The 15,128-nt window shown below is 40.0% G+C and overlaps 1 protein-coding gene across 1 annotated transcript in view; it reads right to left on the bottom strand.

Moving 5' to 3' along the window:
- Nucleotides 1–320: 320 nt before the first annotated feature.
- Nucleotides 321–15,128, bottom strand: part of ABCC9 (ATP binding cassette subfamily C member 9) — an 80,594-nt gene continuing 65,786 nt past the window's right edge. Inside the window, exons 31-39 of the mRNA XM_026066892.1 lie at nt 12,680–12,781; nt 9,596–9,716; nt 8,393–8,523; nt 7,181–7,259; nt 4,711–4,819; nt 4,369–4,472; nt 3,481–3,614; nt 3,046–3,108; nt 321–873 (exon numbers count right to left, since the gene is read on the bottom strand). Coding sequence (XP_025922677.1) covers nt 736–873; nt 3,046–3,108; nt 3,481–3,614; nt 4,369–4,472; nt 4,711–4,819; nt 7,181–7,259; nt 8,393–8,523; nt 9,596–9,716; nt 12,680–12,781 — 981 coding nt within the window. The 3' untranslated portion in view covers nt 321–735. The remainder of the gene's footprint in view (nt 874–3,045; nt 3,109–3,480; nt 3,615–4,368; nt 4,473–4,710; nt 4,820–7,180; nt 7,260–8,392; nt 8,524–9,595; nt 9,717–12,679; nt 12,782–15,128) is intronic.

The following is a 15,128-nucleotide window of genomic DNA, read 5'->3' as shown; positions in this document are numbered from 1 at the left end:
TACTGAAGCATGCATAATTATAGGATGATTTGGATCTTTGACTCAAAAAAGTCCACAGAACAAATATGGATTTAGGAACTGACTGGGTGGATAAACCATAATTGCATTAAAAAATAGTACTGTTCCAACTATAGAGTGCAAACTAAAGTGAAGGACAGGAATAATTTCCTTATTTCTGATGGGATTCCTTTCCCTCAGTAGCTGGTCCTGTGTTATAACTTGAAGAGCAAAGTTTATGCCTTTGGAATGCAGCAGATTGCCCCAAGTGTTATGGGTCTGGGTTTTTTCCTTTTGATTTTTTCCCCTTGGGGACAGAATACTTTTGGTGATCTCTAGCTTGCTTGACAAACTGCACGATTTGATTGCTTGTTCCAGTATAACATACGCAGCTTGTAAAAGCAGTGCATTCTTTTGCTCCCTATAAGAGAAAAAAAAGTCACTAAAATGTCTAAGGAAAATGCTGAATTCCCAGGAAATAAACACTTCTGTTGGTGTGTGTGTGTGTGTGTGTGCGCATGTGTGTGAAGTTTAATGGCTTTTGAATGAAGTGACATTTTTATCTCTTTGGAGCATAAATATATTGCAATGGGTTTTATTATTTTGGAAAGATGGAAGTGTGAAGAAAGAAGAAGCTCTGTAAAAACATTAAAGAGATGTTACATTAAATAGAAAATATTCGCATTTCATCTGTTTAAAAATAAGCTATTAAAATGCATCATGGGACTTAGTGATTCTTCACATGTCAGCCCGGACAAATGAAGCAAAGATGCCATCTTCTTGAGAAAGTAGGTTCTCAGGCGTATCATATTCTAAAATGTTTCCTCGCTTCATGACGATGACCAGGTCTGCAGTCAGAATAGTGTGAACTCGATGCTGCCATAAAGAAAAGCATATAGAAATTCTCATTATGATAATTCTCATTGCAATTCATCAATGGGCTTGACCCAAAGTTTATGAAGTCGGTGAAAGGCTATCCTTGTCTACAGAGGTAAGTCCTCGTACTATATCTTTAATCTGAAGAGATCTCAAATTACTTTACAGCCTCTGGCATCAAGCCTGAAAATACTTAAGCATGCTCTTCATTTTCGGTCAGCTAATTGCAGTTATGGACAACACAGCTGATGGAATAAATCCTATGGCATCACCAAAATACATCTCCCCTTTTAGTAAATGAGTGAGAAACATCCTAGCTATGTCTACACTGTCAGGTGACTTAGCTTCCTCTTTCACTCCAGGGTCTGTGACCCTGACTGTCTACACTGCACCTATCTTAGATAACTCCTGGGCCATCTTATTGTAAATTAATCAGCTCTCTCTGAGATTAAATTTGTGTGTGCTACAGGGTATAGGTCAGCCCTATAGGCATGAATGAATACACGGATGAAACCAGGCCGAGTGCGATTTCCATGCTGTGTGAGTATGGCCAGTCAGTTATAAACAGGACTAGCTCCTAACAATGTGACACTTCACTGCATAGCCTGAAGGCCTGGGACTGTTCTAGGGGGTGGATTCCTTTAATGGTATGAATTTAATGTTAGCTGCATGTGTAGGCTTTAGTTAAATACAATCAGCGCAGTCATGAAATTAAACCCAGAAACCATGCAATAAACACCTCCTTGCACTGTCATCTCAGAAGGCATGCAATAGAAAGGAAGCAGAGTGAAAAGAAACTAAAGAGTTAAAGATAACTACCAAAGAGCCAGAAGTCTTGTGAACAGTGTGGACTGAGAGAGTCTACTTGTGAGTCTTCACCAAAGTGGTGAACAGGCCATCCTCTTTGAGGAGTAAGTTTGAGGCAGTGTCACATTCAACTAGAAAGCCCTCAGAAAGGACTAGGACAATGTTGGCATCCAAGATGTGAGATACACGATGCTAAAAAAAAGAAAAGAGAATCAGGTGGGTGGAAGAAAGTTCAGCCATAGATGAAAGAAGGAAATGAAGCCAATTCTGTGAAGAAAGCTAAATATAAATGGGTATCATTTTGTCTGAGACACCAACTTTGGAAAAGAAAAGCAAAAAAAAAAGTGAGATTCCAGTGAGAAGGACAATACTGAAAATTTGAATGGCATTAACTGGATGGGAATATGCTTACTGCATTTAGACATATGAGAATCTTAGAGCATGTTGTAAATGAGTTAGGTTAAGTGATTTGCCCAATACAAACTAGTCACTGACAGATTTGAAACCAGAATCCGGGAGACATAATTCTAATCTCTAACCACAGGATTGGATCCCAGACAAAGCAACTGAAACAGCTGTTGAAGCACATATTTATCTCATGGATAAAACATCTGTTTGTTGAGTAAGTATGTCGTCACAAGGTGGAATTATTCTTAAAGTTATCCTGTGTACGTGTGGGTATGTATGTGYGTATATATACATGCACATACATGTATATGCCCATGTACATACCTACACAGATACACAGAACTTTTGGGCATGTTTCATGTCACTAGAAAGGGCAGAAAAACAGGAAAAAATGTCACAAACATTTAGCTGAGTAGATTTTAATTTTTTGAACAATTTCCATTGATTCCAATTTTTAAAAACTTTATCATGAAACTGAACTTTTATTCTGAAAGAGAAAAAATATCATCTGACTTGGGAAACCACCAAAAAATATTTGAAATCTCAGCTCTTTTTATAAATTCATGGCACTATTGTAGGTACTATACATAGATTTTAGAGGCAAAATTCAATACAGATTTTGAAGAAACTTTCATTAATGGTTATACCCATGGGTTCAGTTTTGATTTGTTTATTGAGAATGACTTCAAATTCTGTTGGAGACAGTGGAGATGCTGAAGTTTCCTATAAAATCCATCTTCAGACCTAAGTGTTTAATATAGTTTATTTTTGAAAGATAGCAATTATGGGTAAAATTTTATTTTGAAGGTATGTGTTTTGACCTGTTCAACACCTGGGAATATTCTGACCTTGGGTTTTACTTTTATTTTGTTTTCAYACTGATATTTAGCTGGTGAAAGGCAAGATCCACTGCTTGAGGAATGAGGAAAGACAGCATCTGCTAACATGCATACTTACAGCTATTGTTACAACTGTGCGGTCTGCAAAGGCAGTCATCACAACCTTCTGCAAAATGTTTTCCTATCAAAACAAAAGGATAAACGGTTACTTTGTCATTGTGGGTTTTACATTGTTATGTGTCTTTAAAAACCAAAGAGACAGCATTATATTCCATACTATCTCCCATCTGTGCACCAGACCCTCAGTAATGAAATGTGACACAGGTAGAAGCAGTGATTTTCTGGTATATTTCACTTTGTCATTTTTTCCCTCACTATCAACACCAAACCCAAAAATACATCAACAGCAACAACTGAAACTAAATGCTAGACAAAAGCAAAAAGGCTGTCAGCCTTTGTTAAAGAGATCTCTTGACTAACATCTAGGGAAGACAACACCTTCTCTCCTAGTAGATCCATGTACTGCACCAGTGGCACTAACTGGTATACTCACTGTGGCCATGTCAATAGATGCTGTGGCTTCATCCATGATGAGAATGCTACTCTTGCGAACGAAGGCTCGGGCCAGGCAGAAGAGCTGTCTTTGCCCTACGCTGAAGTTCTCTCCTCCCTCTGTTACCACTGCATCTGTAATAGAATTAATTAGGCTGAATGTTGCACTGCTGAAATATTGGACATTCATACACTCAGAACCAAGTGATTTTGAGTGGGCACCACGAAAACTCTGCTTGTGCACTCTTCCAGCATCAAGCAAAATCTCTGTAAAAGCCAAAAAGCATAATCTTGACTGAGCATTGGAAYGGAGGGATACCAAGAAAAGTGAACACAGCTGTTGGGAAAGGAGTAATATGTCATCAAGCAAATAGTTGGCACAGATAGTTAACATATCTGGTAAACTGTAGTAAAGCATCTTAGTAATAGGAAACACTCTCAATATGGAAGGAAATATGTGAGTTTCCATCATGAACCAGACCTGAAATGATAGGGAAATGCAGTGTTCTAGCCAAAAGCTACAGGCCTGCTGACAATGCCAGATTCTGCTGAAGGTGCAGAGTTAAAGTGCTTTTTTTTTTGCTCTTTGCTGACTAGTCACCCCACTATGCTGCTGAGGTCCCAAAGGAAAATTTCTCTGCAGTGAATGGAAAACTAGACTATTGTTCGGTTTTTTAGTAAAGGTGTTATGTCATAAAGACAGAATATTCGTTAGGTGTCTGTCAACTGTCATGATGGCTCAGAGTGTAAGATATTATGAAATATCATTACAGAGAGAAATACAAAACTCAGGTACATTTTTCCCATGTATTTGTTTATATGTGTGCATGCTCATGCATGTATCATTTTTTTATTGGCCTATATTTGTGGATGTTTGGTTCAGACATACCAAGACCTCCTGGCAATGACTTGACCATGTTCTTTAGCTGAGCAATCTCCAGTGCTTCCCAAAGTCTATCATCAGTGCACTTGCATTCTGGATCCAAATTAAAGCTGCAAAGAAGAGCATGACAGGAGTCTTGTCACTACAATTACAGTTCATTCAGAGATTTTGGAATTGTTTACGTCCCTTGATTTCCCTTGGGCAGACTGTGCAGACCAGCTGGAGTGAGCAGGAAAGGTTACTTCCATTTTCCACCCCTTCCTGTTCCACAGCCCTTTCTGGGATTAGCACCCACCACAAACACACCATGCAATGCTGCTCTTCACCCCCTGGACAACAAGCACCTACCGGATGGAACCACTGAACAATATTGGATCCTGGAGAATAATAGAGAGTCGGGAACGGAGAGTATGAAGAGGCAATTTGCTGATGTCTATTCCATCGATCACTATCCTCCCTGTTTAAAACGACATGCAGCAGACATGTGAAGGAATTGCACAAACTGTGCGATTTGTAAGTAGCAGACAGAAAGATAAAACAGAAACTTTGGGCTGGACTCCAAATTATGAGACAGAGTGCTTCTGCAGTCTCTCAGCACTGTGATATAAACACGGAGAAGGCGTATGTATGTAGTAACACAAGCCAGAGGGAATCCAGCTTATTGGTGACACTGGCCTTTCTCTCTCTCTCTGTCTCTCTTTTTTTTCCCCTTCCCTTAAAGGAAATATGTGGCTTCCATGCTATGTGATTAATGATAGCAGAAGAATAGTTTATTATGAGGCAACCTGAGCTTTACAGCAAAACAGAGTGAGCACAAGAGCAACTGATGTAATTAGCCATGTTCTCTGCCTTTCTTTTTACCCCTTAACTTCAACTGTAGCAGGAGAAGATGGGACAAAGCAAACTGAAAGAAGATATGATAATGGGTGTTTTCATCAGGCTCAATTCTGCAGTTTCCCTGTGGATTTCTTAGCTGGGCAGCTGCACCAAACCTTGGAAAGTGCCTACATTAAGTTTATTAGTTCTCTCTCCTAACAGTGAGAAGAAGTGAACCTAACCATGAAGTGGCAAATGTATGGATATTCAAAGGTGTGGACATCCAACCCTGCTGTCATGCCCAATTGTCATGATGCTGCAATTTCTAGGTTATTGTGTGTAGTCCTAATCTAATGAAAACCTTAATCCCCACCTAGCTGGACTACCATTAGATTTAAGCCTTTATTAGAAGTTCAGAGGAGCCATGATTTCATCTGTGAGGTGCAAAGTCCAATTGTTTTCAGATTCCAGAAAGTCTGAATCAGGTCATGAAACTTCAGCATGGCATGTCAGTAGTAGCATGAACTTAAGAAATTCCCCCCCCCCCCCCAATGAAAACACAAGAGAAAGTTTCAGGAAGATGAGATGGACTAAAGGGAGAAAAATAATTTGGCATTGCTTGGGAATGGGGGAATGTATTTTTGACAGAAGCCAAGGTGCTCAGGGGAAAGAAAGAGCAGATGAGGAGACCTAAGAGAAAAAGGAGAGAGGAGCTGGAAAACCAGGAAAGCAAAGAGGGGCAGTCAGGCAAGACAGCAGAAATGGAAGGTGGTTTGACTGGAGGGCAAGAAAGGGGAAATGCTAATAAGCAAAGAAGGGAGAGTTCTAGGGGAATAACATGGAACATAAAGAAATAACAGAGACATGAGGAACCAAGATGGACACCGTGAATGAAATCTTGGTTCCAGTAAAGTCACTGTAAATTTTGTTATTTAGCCTTTTTTAAGAGTTAGGACTCCACACAGAAAGGAGAAGGAAGGACCAGCATAGRGGCCCGACAGTCTAGCGAGAGCAAGAAAGGGATGTGGACAAAGGATACACAGAACTTGATTAAAAAGCTTTAGGCTTTCCCAGTGGGAAAAATCAAGGATACAGGAGGAACTGACAAAGAAAAGATAAAGAAAGTAGATTAAAGTAGAAGGAAACTAAAAATTGGGCATAAATAAAGTTATTATTTATTTGCACTATTGTAGTATCCAGGAACCCCAGTGACAAATCAGAAACCTATTACTATAGACATATATAGGCACAGAAGAGCAGCAAAAGCATGGATTAGATGCATCAGATTTACTTATCCTCCCACATTCTACTGGGGTTTCCCTAGCAAACATTCCATGTGGAATGGCCAAAATGGAAACATGGAAATCTTTGAAACAGAAAGATGACTTTCCTGTAGGTTTACATATTCCTGCAGCAGTACACATGTATATGTATTATAAATGCCAATATGCATATTGCTGCATACCAGTTCATTCCAACTAGCTGGGAGAGTGAAATGCTGTAGGAGTGAAAACATAGCAAGAAGCTTCCAAAATACTTAATCAATTTCTGCTGTAGCTGTGGGAAACCACAATAAAATAAAAAACAAATATCAAGGGAATGCACTTGTTGAGTTCTAGTTTCTATTTTACTAATACTTTGACAGTTGTTATAATTCAATGCAGTTATTTTTTAGGGAGAAATTTAGAGGCTCCAGAGTTGCATATTTTTCCTCCTATCTAGAGCATGGAATATTGTTTTGTCAGAGCATATGAAAAAAAAAAAGGAGAGAGAATTAGAAGCACAATCTATGAGGTGCAGAACCTTTCCTGGAAGAACCAAGTGCTACTCACAATAGGACAGTTTGTACTTAGAAGGATCAGGCATAACGAGCCCCATTCTAATCAAGTATCTTCCAAGCCAGAAAGGCAGGATATAAGCTATCAAAAAGTCTCCTTGTTTCTTCTGAAGAAATAAGGGGGAAGCGGGTCAGGAGTGACAACAAACTCCACTGAAAACTAACCATCAAATATGTCGACCATTCTGAAGAACGCCAAAGACAAGGAGGATTTGCCGCTGCCAGTACGACCACAGATCCCAACCTGCAAAAAAAAGCACGATGTTATTTGCTTACAGAGGGAAGCTGTAAGTCAAACATATAGTTCTGGGAAAGCTGGACCATGAAAATGGCCCTGCTGATGAGAAAAAAAGTCCTTCCCAACAGCCAGTGTCAGATGCTAAGGAAAAAAACAAATGAGTGTGGCAAGCATGCTCTTCATTTCTGGATCTCTGCATGAGAAGCAAATGTGTAAACTGAAGAGATCATACAACACATGCAGTAGTGATTACCACCTTCCCCCAAAACCTTCTTAACAATCACTTCATAAAAGCTAGACAGTTTCAGCTTGATAAAAAGAGAGTATTATTTACTTTATACTCTGATGGTGTTTCTCTTTCATATGCAATGGGTTTGTAGACCTGCTAATTTGACAAGGAACTTAAACACATAGAGCTGGTGGAGAATTTTTTCTTTGAGTGTTATTTTCCAGTGGAAAATGCAATTTCTGCAACATCAAAAGTTTCTTTAGAAAAAAAGCAATTTTGACCATGGTAAAAAACAACTTTTTTTTTTGGTTGGTTCACTTAGAGTTTTGTTATTTCAGTTTGTTGAACTGACAAATGGAGCAATGTACAATTTAATTTTAAGTTGATCTGAACATTTTATAACAATTCAGCAAGTGAAATTAAACATACAAAAGTGAATTTCAGGAATATTGGGATATTTAGTCAAAAACACTGAAACAAAACAGTTCTGTTTTTCCCAAATAATTCTTTGGGAATTTCTGTCCCAGGAAGTTTTTTTGAAATTCCAGCATAATGTCCTGTATTCCAATGATGCTGTAGGCTGAAATGTGAGATATCCTTGCAGTTTTGCTCAGCTCCAGTTTGGTGTTCATCTAATTTCATCTTGTCACCTAGGCTTGCTATATGTTAGATGAATGAACATGGAAAGAGATGGGACTCTAAGAAGGACAGTTGATCCCATCCAAGAATAAGATGTCCTTGTTGTATGTGTCTTGACCAGGCCCAGGGACCTCAAAGAGGACTATCGATTTATGCACCTGTCATTGCAAATTGCTTTTATTCTTTCTCTTCTGCCGCCTTAGAGGAGAAAACACAACCAGGAAGAACCTGGTCTAGAATGAGGATGATATGCTGCTGCATGACACAGTACCTTCTGTCCTGGTTTGATGTAAGCCTTCACGTGCTTAAGAACAGGCTTCAGGTTGTTTTCATACCGAACACACAAATTTTCAATCTTGATTTCCCCCTCTTGGGGCCAGTCTTTTGGGACTTGGGAGGGGTCTGAAATATTTACCAAAAAAAAAAAAAAGTAATCACAGGTCACCTTTTATGACATTCTTCTTTCCCCCTCCCTCCTCCCTGGGCACCTGTTTGGAGTCACATTAGAAATCTATAATCTTCAGTCCCATTACAAAAGTGGTAGGCAGCACAGTGCTGGTGATGAGTGTGCCCTCCTCTAAGCTGGTGTGCTCGGGCTGGTTCCCATGGGAGCTGAGAAGTGTCTGACAAGCACGTTAGCACTTAGCTCCCAGATCTTGACACATAGGATAAGAGGGTAAATGTTAAAGTGGCTGCCAGCAATGAAATGGGATGAAGCCAAATAAGCAGAAAGGAACGTAGCGTCAATGCAGTGTTAACATAGTCTCAGGTCAGTAACCACCACAGGAAGGGCAGTAGGAAGAAGGATGTTGTTACTGCCTTACAACTTGAGCTGTTGACATTATCACAGCTCATATTTCATCCTGGTTTGCAAATATGCCGGCAGGTTTTGTCTCCAGACTAAGGGGCTGAGCTTTCCAAAGAATCTTGCTGGCTTGCAAGCTTCTTTGGCCTTGTACTTCTAGCACTTCTAAAATACCAATTTCTACCATCAAAGCCAATTTGAAATATGAGGAATATGAACAGCAATGTGCAGTTCAGAGAAGAGTTGCTGAGGTCTGATTCCTCAATGTGCCCTGTCCTGCAGCCCCAACTTGCTGCAAAGATCAGAAATTTCAAAGTATTTGACTGCTAGTGCATTTCTAGTTTTGTCCATATTTTTGTTCTCTGAAGGGCTAAACAGATGTTTTGTTTATTCTACCTGTAACTGTGCCCTGGTTCTTTCTAATCGTACTATAGGATGATGCTCTGTCTGTCTGGCATTTGGTAGTTTTTTGTGTTGATTAGCATGGGTTACATGTAAACCAGAGATCCCACAGTTGCTTTTGGCTGTCCTTGTCACTCAAGCCTGTGGGAGTTCCTACATATCAATGAGAACAAAATTTGGCCAAAGAGGCCTATATATTTTTCATGACCAAGTCCGCCTTGGTTCCACAATACCCACAAAAAAATCAAAAAGTTTACAGTGYAATACCCAAGTAGCCTTCATAGTTCTCCGACTCCATGTTCAGGAAGCTGTGCACTTTTTTTACTGCACCCATCTGCACCTCCAAATCAGCCAGATTTCTCACCACCCAGTTCAAATAGTTGGTTATCTGCATTGCAAAATGAAAACAAAGACAGAGGTCAAGTTTCTGTCTGTTAATCTATCTGGTTTTGAATAAAGGTCAGATAAATTTGTAAAAGTCTTTGGCCTGACTCAGCACAGTGGGTCTAGACCTAGCGCAACAGCATTAAATATGGAACAGGCCAGTCATATTCCAACCCAAACAATCCTGACATAGTAATTTAATGCTCAGTATTCTCATCCTTATTTTGTGAAATAGAAATATGGAAAGGTTATATCTACAGTCTGAAGATGTGACTGATTAGGGGAATCTCTTGTTCTGAGCATTCAATAAACAGTACTGAAAGGCACTTTCAGTGCCTTTTTAAGCACACAGACACAGAAGAAACTAAAATTGGTAGCTGTATTTGGAAATATTGCATTTTCTAATTTTTCAAAGACTGCAAATAAAGAATAAGAAAGTTTACTATTCACAAGTATATTTACAACAGTTTGATGGGCATTTCTTTTCTGTTTCCTTCTGTGCACATTTATATAATTCTTTTCTCTCTCTGTGGAAAATGTGGTTGTTTTAACATAGAAATATGTGAGAAAAAATGTATTGTCATTTCAATGGTATTTCCCTTTTACTTTTTGTTCAGATTTATAGGGATTTGATTAACAGTAAAGATATTATTTGCAGTAGATAAAAGTTGATAATTATTTGTCTAACAATACCGAGTAGCTCAAGAAGTTGATCCCTAGACAGGACTGACTATTTGTAGGCTGAAAATTGTAAAGCAATTTCCCCAACTTAGGTTCCTAAGTCTATATTTAGGTGCTTGTTTTAAAAAGCCCCTGATTTCATTAAGAACTGTTGAGTGCTAAGCACCTTTAAAAACTGAACAATTTTAGACACCCAAATAAAGGTTTAGATACCTAACTTAGACAGGGAAAACATCCTATGCACAAATATATTTGGAGAAAAGTTTTGTCATTTCATTTGTGAGAAAGATCTCTGAATCTGCCAAATAAGAAGTTTGTTATGAATAAATGACCCAGATCCACTTGTTTTCCACTTACCAAATAATGATGCAATAGGCATACAGTAAATAATTTTCACAGAGATTCCACAATAAAATTTGTTGTCAATTCAGAGGATTTAGCTGTTTGCCAAAATGATAAAGAGTCATTCTAGGAGGTAGCGTGAAGTAATGCCTTTGTTCTTTAGAAACCTACACCTTCTGTGCTCAGCTTTTGAATCAGGAATTTACATTTGTGCATTTGTAGATAAGCTAAATGACATGTAGACCTGCTGCTTGCACAGTGACAGACTGCAATCATAAGTCCAGCAGATTTGATAACAGAGCCTGTCATCCAAAAGGGTCTACATATCATTTCAATCTTCATCACAGTTTGCAATTAAGTTGGCAGTGTTTATATGAGGGAAGAGAATGAGCTTATGAAGGTCTCCTGTAAGCACAGTATTGGTACACACACTTTGCTCTTGCCCAGTTTCATACATCAGCCCACTTTTGGCCCCAAAGAGAAGTGATACAAAAGCCACTTGGGGACACAGCTGAGGATCCAGCTGCATCCAAAGTTTTACTGGTTTTATTGTGGTGGAGAAAAGAGATAGATATCAGCTTCATGACTGGAGAATCTCTTAGTCTGCTACGCCAGACTTCAGCAAATTGCTGATTTGCTCTGATGTTTGGTTTGCAGATACAAACTAAATACAAAGTAGGGTTTGCTTATGCAGACCTCTCAGAGCTTCCAGATCTCTGATAATGAAGCAGGATTACCAGGAATGTTTTCAGAATGAGATTAAGACATTGGGACTGATTCTCAGTTGCTGGCAGATTCTCATAGTGCTGCAGCAGCAGCACAAAGGGGATTTAAGGCCACCCTAAGGCAGTTGCTGAGGATTTTCTGTTGTAACCATATACCGGTCAGCATCCAAGCACAAAGTCAAATTATATTAAACCCATAAACCCATCCTCCCCATGGCATCTGCTCCCTTGTGCCAGTGCTGTAAAGCAAGCAGCTTTTTGCCATGCCATCCATGATTTCAAAAATTCTTCTTATTATTATCTTTATCCTGCTTTTTGCTCTGCTCCTTGGATTAATTCAATGATATTTCTGTTCTCTATGATGACAGCACTCACTCTATGCTCATGAAGCACTTTGAGCCCCTCTCACAGTCTACTATGCTAAAACAGTGTTCCTTCTCCATGACTGATCTCAAATCCCTCAGCGCTAATGATATGAGTTAAAATGAATTGGCTAGGGTTCTGCCAAATCCTCATCATTCCTCACCCCATTTCCCCCACTTTCCTCACGCTACCTGTTATGTTGAACCATGCCTACCAGCCCTAAAGGTCCTAATTCCTAAACCCATTTAGAAATGGGTGGACAATATTGGGCATTTGAATGGTTTCCCTCAAAAGGTGGAACTGGTATTTCTAATTCTTCAGCAATGATTTTATTTGGTCATTAGTTAAATGCTACTTTGGTTATGACAGTCTGTGGGACAGCAATTTCTGGCTGGTTTTGCCATATACAGGCGCAACTAACACTGTGTTGTGCAAAACAGATTGCACAGCAGGTCCTCTTACGCACTTTTAATTTTCCTGCTCTCCCTGGGAGCATGCAGGGCCTGGGAATGGTTGTGTTTTTTTAATTGGCTCATGAAACCTGAAGTAAGTCCAAGTTGCCCTGAACTCTCTCAACTTTGGCTTGAATCCATTATTTGCAAGATTGTTTTTTTCGAGATTAAGAAAGCTGGAAGATAACCATGTATATGTATTTTTAAAACTAACATGAAACTAATGTATTAGTCTGATAGTTCTTATGCTTTGCCTCAGTACATACCGTCAGAGCATATAGGAGACCTAGCCCCACAAACCCAGAGTTGGGCCCTTCGGTGATGGAAGTACATACCGTCAGAGCATATAGGAGACCTAGCCCCACAAACCCAGAGTTGGGCCCTTCGGTGATGGAAGTACATACCGTCAGAGCATATAGGAGACCTAGCCCCACAAACCCAGAGTTGGGCCCTTCGGTGATGGAAGTGACAGCTGCAGTAAGAACTATACAAGCACCGAGATAATCCTAAAATGAGAGAGAGAGAGAGAGAGAAAGGAAGACAAATAAGATGATTGCAGACAACTTTAAAATGCAGCAACAAGAAAATTTCTTCAGTTACAGAGCACATACCTTTTACTAAGGCTTATGTCTATAATGATATCTAGTCATTAATTCTGGGTTGTTTTTCCTGGAAAGGGTCAGTTCTTTTTGGTGTCCAACCTGAAACACTCTAAAGGAATTTGTTGAACACAGGTGAATCAGGCCAGCATTTTCTGCAAATCCAGCTGTGCTAGGGTATCTCAGCATGGCCACCCCCAGAAGAGGAGGTATCAGAAAAAAAGTGTAAAAAAAAATAAGAATTTTATTACACTTACACCCCTAATCTCTACCACTAAAACAAATACATTCTCCTCTGCTTCTCTCCACTCTCCTTCACATAGGTTTAACTCCCAAAAAGGGAGAAGCATCAGTGACTTTGCAAAGCCCATGAACGATTTTGGTACTGCTTGGATTTCATATGGGAAATTCACAAATTTTATGGACATAAGTGGGCAGACAGATACAAGCTGTCTACACCATGCAATGCGACACTGCACACAGTGAAGGCAGCTTTAAGCCTGCTAGTACACTCAGTCTGTGGGAGGTGTGGGTGCATGTGAGTGATGGTAGTGTGGACTCTAAAAGCAGTATAGTTGTGTAGTTGTGGTGCTGTATTTGGGCTATGAGCCCTTGCTTCTGCCCTGCCCAGAATGACTCAGTGGCAGATACCTGAAGGATCTCAGCCCTGGTTATGACCTGCCTCACAGAAAATGCTATGGAGGAGCAATCAGAAAGATCTGATTCCTCACAAGCTTTGAAGGAGCTTGAACCTATCTTCTTGATGGGTACCTCAGTTTTGAAGTGAATGCCAACCGCATGTGATCCCATGTAGATTTTTAGGTGCTTGACGGCTAAAACTGGTGGCCTTCCCATGCTCCCACTGCTCTTGGCCAGTTTGATAATATCCTGCCTGGAATCTTTACCTGTGTGATTTGAAATGATGGCTGCCTAGTTCAACTGTCTGTAGAAAGTGTTGATAAGCAGATGACAGACTCTAACTTAACATCTACAGTGAAAACATGCACTAGAAGCACAAAGCTCTTGAATCTCCATCAGCTGTTGGGACAGGACTTCACAGTTGCTATTAAATCCTATAAAGTTTTGAATGATATTAGTATCATTGTGCCATTAGGCAGAGCTAAATGAGCTATTTTAAGCCTATATTATTTCAAATGCTGTGATGAAGTGATGCATATTCTTGGATCAAATCCATTTCTAGTGTGAGCGGGCCTAAGACTGTAAGACATTAATGGACATTGCCACAGCTTATTCCAAGGCTGGATGCTGCTCTGTTCTTTATCTGTCTTTGGTCTAGAAGCAAGTCCAGCTTGATCTTGGATGCCGTAGGAAGCTGAAAGCTTCATGCATAGGAGAATGCTGTGCCTAAAAAATGCAGAACTTTTTGTTGCTCCAACAGTGTACCAGGAAGTGCAAGTGAGGATACAGCTCGCGATGTAAGGATTAGTCATGCTTGTCACTGTGTCTAGCAGAACTTAGTTTCTTGCTCTCTGGACATGTCTGGAAGGACAAGGTCACAGCTCAGTTTATTCCCTGCTCTTGTAGTGCAAGATAAATAGGGAAATCACAATGATTTTGCTTGCCCCTCATGTAGGCCTTGCAAATCAGGGAAACTGCTCATGTGCTGCCCATGGAGAGCCCTCATCAAAGGCAGGAATCTGACTCACTGGCACTGGCTGCATTGTGTCTTATTGCCATTTGTTTTTGAGTTGGAGTCCATTTCTGCCATCTTGCTTGGTATTGAACTGTATATCACAAACAGTATGGGCTCACAGCTGGAGCAAGGGCACTGCAGATGGGGACTCTAAATCACAGCTGCAGGATTAAACCCATTGCTGGGGAGATACCTCAGGGTCTGGGAGCTGAATAGCGCCTAAAACATGGCCCTGGCATGTTGATGGCAAAGTTCACAAAACTACTTAAAAGTCACGCTCTGTTTTGAAAGCAGTTTCTGCTAGGACAGGTCTGCAGATGCTGGACAGTAGTAAAGAAAGCCTTATTTCAAGTTATGTAAATGTTTGTTCTTGCACTCTCTTCAGACAGTAGACATCACAACAGCAAAAGATGAGGGAGCCTTGTATCTTCCTACCCCTGGCCAAGAAGGCTGAAAAAAGCCTACAGCTTTAACTTAAACAATCCTGATCTATTTTAAGAAACAGCATGTATAATCTCATTGTGAGATTAATTCTCGTTATTATCTCCTCCTCTGCCCCAGGCAAAGTCTCTGTTTGCTTCCAAGGTTTCAAAACCATGG

This window comes from Apteryx rowi, unplaced genomic scaffold (assembly GCF_003343035.1).
Source record: "Apteryx rowi isolate R43461 unplaced genomic scaffold, aptRow1 scaffold_25, whole genome shotgun sequence".
Classification (NCBI taxonomy): Eukaryota; Metazoa; Chordata; class Aves; order Apterygiformes; family Apterygidae; genus Apteryx; species Apteryx rowi.
This window is presented reverse-complemented; position numbering and strand designations above follow the sequence as displayed.